Source organism: Ruditapes philippinarum, unplaced genomic scaffold, assembly GCF_026571515.1.
Source record: "Ruditapes philippinarum isolate M1 unplaced genomic scaffold, ASM2657151v2 ctg3582_1_1_1_1, whole genome shotgun sequence".
Taxonomy (NCBI): Eukaryota; Metazoa; Mollusca; class Bivalvia; order Venerida; family Veneridae; genus Ruditapes; species Ruditapes philippinarum.
The window spans coordinates 1-11100 of record NW_026861973.1 but is presented as its reverse complement, the minus strand read 5'-3'; the positions used below and the strand labels follow the sequence as shown (position 1 = coordinate 11100).

The 11100-nt window shown below is 32.7% G+C and overlaps 1 protein-coding gene across 1 annotated transcript; it reads right to left on the bottom strand.

Moving 5' to 3' along the window:
• Positions 1–469: 469 nt before the first annotated feature.
• LOC132717491 (uncharacterized) lies at positions 470–9764 on the bottom strand. Its single transcript, XM_060700977.1, has 8 exons — positions 9412–9764; positions 8300–8465; positions 5192–5334; positions 4341–4458; positions 3851–4120; positions 3131–3270; positions 2477–2591; positions 470–2144 (listed from the first exon to the last, which is right to left on the bottom strand). The coding sequence occupies exons 1-8, from the start codon at positions 9449–9451 to the stop codon at positions 1913–1915; spliced, it is 1224 nt and encodes a 407-aa protein (XP_060556960.1). The 5' UTR covers positions 9452–9764; the 3' UTR covers positions 470–1912.
• Between the last annotated feature and the right edge of the window lie 1336 nt (positions 9765–11100).

Genomic DNA, 11100 nt, shown 5'->3' with positions numbered 1-11100 from the left:
AAACAACGTTTTATCTAATAAATTTATATTTCTCCACGTCTTTTTTCATCTCTTTTTTATCTTGAAATATAAATGCCTAAATGTCGTTCCCAAAAAAAGAACCAACCAGACCGTGAAATAAGTTAATATGAAAAAGATGTAAATATTAGAACAGTCTGTATGGTCTAACAACTATTCGGAATATCTCAACAATTACCAATGGTTCTTAAAGTGTCGAAAAGTTGCGAATTGTTACATTTTATGGAAACAAATCAGGGACATCGATAGATACACCAACATGATTTCTAGTTTTGTTGTTTAATGTTTCGGGAACAGTTGCAAACCTACACGACTATGGATACAAATGGCACTACTTAGGAAAATGCTATTATTTAACCACACTACAAACTGTTTGTATTGACATTGTGTCGAAGATCATGACGTCACTCTTTCAGAACGTCACTGTTTCCGAACGTCACTGTCTGATAACGTCACTGTAGCACAATACATGCTGATGGTAGTGATAAAACTCACAACACGTCATACAAAAATCTCTTTATTTTTAGATCCCAAAATAACAGCTTACAAAGTACCAAACAAAATTGATTTTATAACATTTTTTTCATTCTAATTACTTTCATATCAACAACATTTTTTTTCTTTCAAATGAACCGCCATAAACCACGCATTTATCATCTATACACATTGACACTGTTCTTTTCTGTTCTATCAAAATGAATTTTAAATGGAGCTGGGAATTAGCTTTTATATTTTATTACAAAAACGTTGTAATTACTTGGCAGACGAACTGTTTATTTCATTATCTTGATAATGAATGAAAACTTGAAACTATATTTTATGAAACATAAATAGTATATATTAACTCTAATATTAAAAAAGGGTGTTTAAACACAAGCCAAATTTTATTTAATACTAGCACGTCATCCATGTATACATACAACACTAAACAACACAAAAAATCCATACTTGATATCAAAACACCATTCCAGTTTTGATGTAATTAACATAATATTTTATCCGTCCTCTAAGATAATTTCAAATTTAGGAATACAATTTTGAAAAAAAAAACACGTCACAATTTGATTTCAGGACGGGGTTATGACGTCATTGCAGTTTTGAAACTTTAAAGTATGTAAAATAAAGAAATATAAATATTTTTTATTATAAGTTTTGTTTGATATCATTGTCTTTATTCTAAATTATTGACAATTTGTGGAGCAAACCACAGCTACCTAGCTTTTGTGACAATTATTGAGTCCCAACTATCCAATAATAAGAGAACTATACTTTATTTTTTTTGGATATATCACAGTAGCCTTTTACAGTACACTATTGTTTAGATTTTACAGCCTTATCGACCAAGAGACTGGTATTTTAATCTGCGGAGCCTCTCCTTTCATCAGAAGATCAAAACTATGATTCGACGACAATGTCGGTGTGGATTTGAGGCAAAAATCGGGTACATTGATATGTGAACAAATATTTTAACTTATTAACGATGGTCAATTTAATAAAATATGATTATTTTGATATATATTGAGCACTGTGTTGATTAAAAATAAACAATACTCCTTCTACATTTTAAAATTGGAATTTGTAAAAACAACTGTTATCTGAAAAAGAAAATACTGGTACCTTTCAAAATAAATCTAACGATTTCACAAAAGCTTAAATCGACATGTGATCTTTTTAATCTTATAACATTAAAAGTTGAAACAGAAAGAAGTATTTAAAAAAGTCCGTGCTCCCAGCATTTGCTGACATGAAAACATACAATATATTGGAACATAAATCGATATATGCGAACTTGAGTCTTTATATTATGGAAGCTGATTAGTGCAATCTTTCTTTTACCGGGTCGGGTCAAAAAGCCATTATGGCACAAACCAGCTCCAATAATCAATCAAAAAGATTATAAATAACGTAAGCAGAAAAGAAATCCGACAAAACTGATGAGTAGAGCCCTCATTGATTCTAGGGTTTCGCCTCCGTTGAACATTCTTTTTGGGTAACATGCAGTGGCGGTCTCTGTGCACGGGTAAATCACGGTGGATATGTAAGCTCTCCAATGACGTACCATGTCAGAGGCGTCACAGCTCATCTCAACTGACGCGCTTATCTCTGCCGCCATGGTGTTTTCTAGTCTAAAAATATAACGTATTAGAATGTAGCATGTAGCAATAATATTCGTCACATATCACGAGATAGGCTCAGGGATCTAAATGCAGACTTCCCTGGAACAGGACCATCTTTATTTTTGATTAACCTGATTTGCATACACATGGTTTTCGGTAACAACCGTCGCAGGAATACATACATGTATATTATTGCCTATTGACAAAAAACTACTACTTTTTTGGCATAAGCAAAACAAATTCAATAATGACAGCTTAGTGTTTGAAATATTAAATGTTGCAAGATGATATGATAATATCATGAAAATAATTATAGGGTGTATATAGGGTGTGATACTTACGCGCACTGAGTCTGTTTATCCAGTGTCCCTGCGATACTACGATTGTGAACGCTGGATGTAAATTTTGACATTGCTGTCGTCACATCCGCTGTGGCAGCGCAACTCAGAATCATGTCTATAATTTTTAAAATTTTGTCAAAATTATTATAACAATTATATAAAACAAGTTGAATTTTATTCTTTCTCATATTTATAATTTTAAATATTTTTTTCAAAGATCGTTAATAATTTGAAAAAAAAGACGATTAGTGTAAAAATCGTTGACAGAGTAGAAACAAAAACACTGACATTACAAAAAGGAAAACTAAACCAAAGCAGCTCAATCGGTTAGAGCGCGAGACTTGTAATCTCGGCATTGTGGCTTTGATTTCCGGGTTGGCCAACTAAATTTACTGATCAGTCTTTCGGATGAGATTTTAAATCGAGGTGTATGAGTGCTTTTAACACTTGGCACGCAAAAGAACCAGGGGATGCTTCAGGAATTTGGACATTTTTTGTACTGTATCTTGCAATATCATCCAAAATCTAAATTAAATTTTTATTAATATTCTCCTGGAGGACTCGCCCATGTGGGCAACCGATGGCGAGTGCAATGTATAAATAAACTCAAATACACACACAGAAGAACGACAATATAAACATAATTTATATTACCAAAGTTGTCAGGAGAACACATGCAATTATAGCCGGCCTCGAATCCTTCTACAGCTGACCCGTACAACGTGGTGACTTGAGGTTCGTAAAGACATCTCGTGATGTGGCTCTTTATGCAGGACTGAATCGTACTTTTAGAGCTAAAATATTGAACAACATGGTAATATTGGTGTCCAGTATAACAAGCTGGTTTTCTAGTGAAATAATAGCTAAAGTGCTCACGATTGAATTATATTTCGATCTTTCATGCCAAAGAAACAAAAGTCAACTGATTTCTTTCGCGGAACGTCATGATCTGTACTTCATAGAGTCATCAAATGACGCCCGAACAATGTTTATTCTTATTCTGAAAAAAGATGCTTATTTTTATGTACTTCCTGTAATAATGTACGATGTTTTACGATATATTGTATTTCTGATACATTTTCTTTCATTTACGGTTCAGGTACTAGTACATCATTCAAGTATAGTTTTGGTATTGTGAAATTCTATATTAATACATAGAGCATGTAATAAATACATTAACCATGATAACTATGGCGACATTTAGTTCTGCCTGCTATTCCATTTAGTAAGATTTTCATCTCATTCGCATTCAGAAATAGTCCGACTACAGTGAAAATTATATTTCATAAATTTAACTAGTGGATTATCAGAATATAATCATCTGATATATTGCAATCATGAAATAAATTACAACGTATCATCAGCAAAACTTACCCGCACATTTCATCAGCATTAGACAGTGTGCTTGGCGTGGGTACCAGTGCATTGTTCACAATTACGCCATTTTTAGCGTAACATTCGATAGAGGCTACGTTAATCTGTGCCAATGTGCACGGGTAATATGTCGTGGCAACGTCAGTGCACGGGAACACTATGGTTGCTAGGTACTGATGCATAACGTTCTTACTTTCCTCAGAACAATGACCTTGCTCCACAGACGCTTCGTAGATTGCCATTATACTATGGAGTAAGGCGTGGACTGGTCTGAAATTAACGTTCAAATATGTTATATGTGACGTCATATAATGATAGAATTTTTAAAAGTAACGATCTCTTCTTACCACTATTTGTTTGATGATGAATATATTGAAATAAATACATTGAATTTATTTTTTGGAAAGTATTTTCTGTAAAATAAAAAAAACGATCTCAGAATAGGTTTCTAATGCTTTGTAAAACAAATGTATTGCTTAAGACATCATACTCGCAGAGGTCGGAAAATGACGCCGAATGTTGGTCCATGGTGTCCACTGAATGTATAAGATCATATACGGCAACGGAGATGTTCTCGGCGTGTTCGTAGGCACACGTCATGTCTATATCTGAAAGTAAAGACTGTGTGTTTAATATGTGAGAATAACCATGTGTAAAGGACTAGATGTTTGAGATTAAAATACTAACTGTATTACAGATTTTTTTAAAAAGTAGAACGATATCATTAACTAAAATATCATTTCAACTAGTAGACCTATTGGAAATGAAAATGGATTTACAAGATTGTCTTTAATATAATAACACAACGACAAAATGGCATGTTTTACAAACACATTTATTGTTTACTCCGTTACTGCACTAAGATGTCGATCTGTCCAGTTTAAGCTGACACTTAAACTCGTTTAATAACATTTTATTATGCTGACCAGAGGCTTGCAAAATAGAGTTTTAGTTATAAATCTACATGGGGTGGTTCCATTTAAATTAGAAATCAGAAAATATAATGATTTCCTGTTTGAAAGACGTATTTATTTATTCTGTTGTCAAGCTGGTTTAAAGGCATATTATACCTCAGAAAGAAGTTTATCATTCTTTAGAAAGAGGAGAAATGAATGTTATATAAGAAATATTGTATTTCATTAATGCAAAAATGCAAAAGAAATGCAAAAAATGGCGTCATAGAAAACCATCGTCCAAAAATCCATACAGCTGTTTTTGTTTTTACATTTTTGATATGGGAACTCTCTTTATTCCCCTTATTGGACAGTATCAATTAAATACAGGGATACTCCATTGCAATAGTTAATGAGATAAAGGATTAACTATATACATGTAACTTACTTTTGTTTGGTTCCTGGCATAATCCGTCGTAAGCTGCAAGAAGCGCGGCACCAGTGGCACCAAATATAACCTTTACCCTTTTATCTGATGTACAAGGTGAAATTACATTGGTGATGCAACTTTTGATGTCCGAAATATGTCGTCTATAAACGATAATGAAAACAATAGATCATACTTTTGAGATTTTTTTCTCATAAATGCTAAGTAAGTAATGCACAAGAAAATGGCGTCATAGAAAATCATCGTTCAAAAATCCATATTTGATCCATATTATAGATCTACACGAAGTAGCAAAGTTCTGCAAAAGTTCAAAAATGGTGGTGTGAAATAAAGATGCCATTACACACTGTTGAGTACAATACTGATTCTATTGGTCCCGCACATAACTGCAAACCCCGTATTGAACTCGCCTAACGCCCCGTCTAGTAAACGTTTGGCAGTCAAATAGAATATAAATCAATGTTGTTCTTGACTATATATAATTACATCTTGCATCACATAACTTCGGCGGGTAATAACGAACATTAATACATTTGTGTAATAACTTTGTGACGTGACGTCGATTCCTTTACGCAAACAGCGTAAAGTCGCGCTAAATGTTAGTGTCAAATAAAAAAAATGCCGATGAGAAAAGAAATTCATTTTTTACTGAAATCCTGTAACTTCATAACTGTTTCTAATGAACTCGTTCTAAACAAAACTTTATTATGCTCGACAGAGGCTTGGGTAGTAGAGTTTTATTCAAGTCGATCAATTTTAAAAGTCAGTTTTAAAGCTACATGGAGTAGTTCCATTCAAATTAAAAATCGGAAAATATATAGGATATTCAAGTTTCTTCTATAATTAATACAGGATTTATTTTCTTCAAGTGGTCTGAAAATAAATATTTCATGAGTGGCAGTAGCCGCGAGTGAAATATGATAATTTTCATTCCACAAGATGAAAATAAATCCTGTATTAATGGAAAAAAAACTTGAATTTTCTGTTTATCATCTTAACCTTATGAATAGGGCAGAATTTCCTTTTAATTTTGTGTATTGGCTGAATTTAGAAGAAAGTAGTCCGGCAATACACCAGTGAAAATTACGGAAATATGTTTCACTGCAGTAAAAAAAAATTTTTTACAGTGAAAATACGAAAAATTAAAATGCGCATTTTATTTCATCAATATCTCTCAATATTTCAATTATAAGTATACTAATAAAATGGTTTCCTGGTTGAACGACGCATTTATTCATTATGTTGTCAAGTTGGTTTAAAGGCATATTATGCCTCAGAAACAAATAAGTTTTACTTTCTTTAGACAGAGAAGAATACGAAATCTTGTAATTCATAAATACAATCTATTACAAAGGAGACAACCCTGGCATGTCTTAATGTTCATATTTATTTTAGTTGTCTCCCTTTTTAAGTCAGGGACCTGTATTGTTACTTTATTATAAAAGTATATTTTATCAAATGTTTGGCAAAAAATATTTGTACTTTTAGACAATGTGCCTGCATCCTGTCGTCTGTGACAGTCAAAGGACTCATGAACCATGTGACAGACTGGCAAAGTAGTTCACATTTATTTAAAAAAATGGGATTCTCTAATTATCTTTGTCATGTCATGTGACTGTCACAGCCACCTTGTCTCAAGGTACATAAACTAATTGCCAAACTTTTTGTGAAACATACTAAAAGATTTTTATAAGTTTACTACTTAATTTCTGTTTCATATTTGTATGGCCCTTCTATACCGTTACGAGCACGCAGTATGGAATATATTATTGCAAAATGGGCTTTTGATTTATTAATGCATATATAAGTATATTGTATGACAATTCCGACTTCTGGAGTTATGTATAAACATATAATTGAATATAGATAGAACTTTCATAGTAAAACTGTTAAGGAAAGGTGAGAACGAGATCAATAACTTCGTTCGTAGATCTGGTAACAGATATTGCGATGATCGATACGCCGCGTGCAACTTTATTATACATGCGCAATAATTCTATCACATTTTCGTTGTTTTTATATTATAAATTACTTAACCTAAAACTTTGCTTTTACTCAGAGTAAATATCATAAAGCTGATTCCAATCTGCTTATTAAAGTATGTATTAAATATAATTTATGAGCCGCGTCATGACAAAACCAACATAATGCGTTTCCGACCAGCATGGATCCAGACCAGCCTGCGCATCCGCGCAGTCTGATCAGGATCTATGCTGTTCGCTATCAGTTTCTCTACGTGTTATAGGGTTTGTAAGCGAACAGCATGGATCTTGATCAGACTGTGCGGATGCGCAGGCTGGTCTGGATCCATGCTGGTCGCAAACCCATTATGTTGGTTTTGTCATGACGCGGCTCATATGTTGAATATTCAGTGTTGGTTGTAAAATTGATTCTCTGTTCAAAGATATTTTATAGTTTAGAATAAGATATTTGTAAATATGCTTTATTCTCTAATTTAGAAAAGGATTCTATTTTTTCTTAGCAATGAACTGTGTTATTTGATGAATATACTTTTTATCTTGTATCGGAACCATACATTTTCTGTTAAATAACCATTTTGTTATGTTCCCAATATTGTACTGTAAAAATGCTTCAATGAAAATAAACGATTAGTTCTGTTCTGTTTGAAACGTCTACAGTTCATGAAACGGTCGCATCTCATAATGATGCAGTGTTGTGGCCACTTATCTTATAAATAACCGCTTGATGTTTTTACTTCTGACACTTGTTGTAGTTCTGATTTTTTTACATGAATAACTTACAAACAGTATGTTAAAAAGAGGCTAAAATTATCAATAGATAAGTCACGGTTGCCAGCTGTTTATGTCTGCTTATTTTCGTTGCTCAAGACGGACACATTTAAATGTGTAATTCTGCTAACAAAATTATATAAAAACATGAATATCTGTGAATACTCTTACCAACAAAGGAGAAGAAAAAAGTAAACTTTCACCCTGCGAACGTGCACATATTAATAAAAAGTTATCAACTTACAGATTGTAGTAACGGGATATCTTTGTCTACACTCGAAAACAAGTCAATAACAGAAAGACCTTTTCTGAACACTAACATAAGACTTGGCAACAGATAGATTAAAGTCATACTTACAAACAAAAGTTAACAACAGACGCTGAGTCATTGAAGACGGGGACCAACGGATCGGTGGCTTCCTGAACCAAACTTTCACGTAGGCACATGCTCGTAGACTGATGAATCTCTTCCGTGCTGCATCGGCCCAAAACAAGATGGCCGCCAAGGAACGCCAACACGATGGCTGTAGAGTGAAAGCGGTACATTTTAAGAAATATTTGAAAAATGAAATATTTGGCTTGTTGCTATTTTACACACAAAACCTTCAACCTAAAACCCACAAAAATTCTACTCTTGTTGGTAAATAAAAATATTTAAAATATAACTGATGCTTACGAAATACACACAATTGACAAATATCATAAGATAGCCTGAAATATTTTATCACGTTCGAAATGAATGAAATAAAAAAATGTGTTATCGTCTACCAACATTTTTTAATTATAATGCTATATATTTGTCCTGACTACTTATACATGTTCATCGTTCAATCTGGACAAAACCATTTATTTTCTTTGGCAAGAACTTCTTAAATATATACTGACGGAACAGCGGACAATGCAGACCATGATCAGGCGGTACAGATGTGCTGTCTGATTTTGGTCTGCACTGGTCACATGGGTAAATTTAGTTGCCGTCTTTAGACTAAAAGTTAACTACAAAAATTCGGACGAATCTACGAGCAGAAATCTTAACTGATCGCTGTAGAACGAAGGTATGTTACAATTACAACAAATAAATAATTCCTTTCATAAAAACAGAAATTATTAAATTAATGACAATATAAAACAGTTCTGTGGCTTAACATAACAAAGTTAAGCGGTCCACATCTCCATGCCCCCTTTTCACGATAATAACATGTGTTTATTATTCGCAGTACAACACTATATGAAATCTGGGACAAAAAAATAACCGGGATGGGTAACTGGAGATTAGCGCCATGCTATGTTTTTGTCCAATCAGGAGTCAGTGCCGCCATATTACAAATTTACTTTCAAAATGGCGGAAATGCTTGACATGGAAATTTATATTTTCATTTTCGTTTTATTTCGGTTATTTTTTTGTCCCATATGAAATACACTGATACTTTAAATGAGAATAAATAATGATAAAACCGAGTTAAAACTCACCGCTCTGAAATAAACATTTCCCCAATGCCATGTTCATCATTTGACTTATCACCAAATTCTTTCTGTTTAACCCTCACTCACTGGTGCTTAAGACACTTGTCAGTATCCAGAAAAAAACGTCTCAAACAAGAAAACAATTAACAACCAACTTGGTGCTAATAGTTGCCATAGAAACAAAGGAATAACAACGAAGGAAAGTTGATGTCTCACACTGGAACCGCGAAACTTCATTAGCAACTGATCAGTACGAAAATTAACGAAACGATCTTAAGGTTTAACATCCATTGTATAGATCGTTCCAGTTCGCCAAACTTCGTCAATCTTCGTACCTAATGCGATAAGTTTTGCTTTTTGTCATAGCGACAGTTTGCTCCTTCCGATATCGATCGGAAAATGAAGATGGATGTGTTATTTTAAGAATATAGACTTTATGATTTACATTTATAAGTTTTCAGTAAAAAGGCATTGAATTTAGGACTCATTCATATGTCTTCAGTGGCTTATTTATACAGGGAATGGGGGCTACCTTAGCTTCCAAACCGATACGAATGCATCGACCGATAAACGATGGTACTCGATTACCTATAACAATCGTTAATATGACTTTAATAAACGTCTTATATAAAACTGCATATTTCCTTCATCCGTAAGTAGATTTGTTAAGGATATGCTCATACAATCCAAGTGTAAATGGTAAGTGAACAGGTAAAACTCAAATTAACTTAACATTTTGCCATAATTGAGTTAAATTTTAGATTTTGCATTGAAACAAAATCAATAATCCATGTGACCGACGGAAATTTCTATAAATATCCGTCAGAATATATTGGTATTGTTTAATTCTTAAAAAGAATGGATGTCTTTTTTACAATTTTGGTTATTTTTGTATTTCATGTATATCCTTAACATTTTTCATTATAGATTATTTGTCAATCACTAATATAATGGTCAATCTTTGGAAAAACATTACTTATTCAATTCAACATGACAGCGAAAAAAATATGTTCATAATGTCAATACAATTTTTTCTGGCAAATAAGACTGTTCCAGAATTACTTTTATTCGCGCAGCAAAAATCGACAAGGAATCGGCGTATATTAACGAAAATATTTAGCAGAAACCGTTATTTTCGTTACTGTTTTGTAGAAATAAAGGTTCTTCCCAAAGCATTTATTCTTGTCTTTGAAATTACATTTGTATAGCTTAGTTTAAAACCCACCCTTTTAACGAAAGCAGTAATGCAAGCAAGTTACTATCGTCATTCATTTTAAATATCTGATGTATATTTGTGTTCGACATTCACAGTTCTTTCTTTGTTGAAATATGTGAATTGTTTGATTATTTTCTTTCTTGTCGTTATTCAAGGTTTTCTTTTTTTTTATAATCTCTGAGTATCTACACTATATACATGTATTAATCACACCATGCAAAATCTTATATACAGTACTCTTAATGCATTTGTATTGTATTATATTGCACAAAAATCACCATAGTCATCCAACATACATTTTGATAGTATATTGAACTCTTGTATGTACTTAATCAAGAAAATGATCAAATTTTATAAAAGAAAATTATTAAAAACCAGACTCGAATCCTAAACCCTCATCATATTGTTCTTGAGGCTTTAATGTCCCATGGTATGTAAATTAACCTAATTAGTGCTAAATTGGAAACCATTTTTTAAAT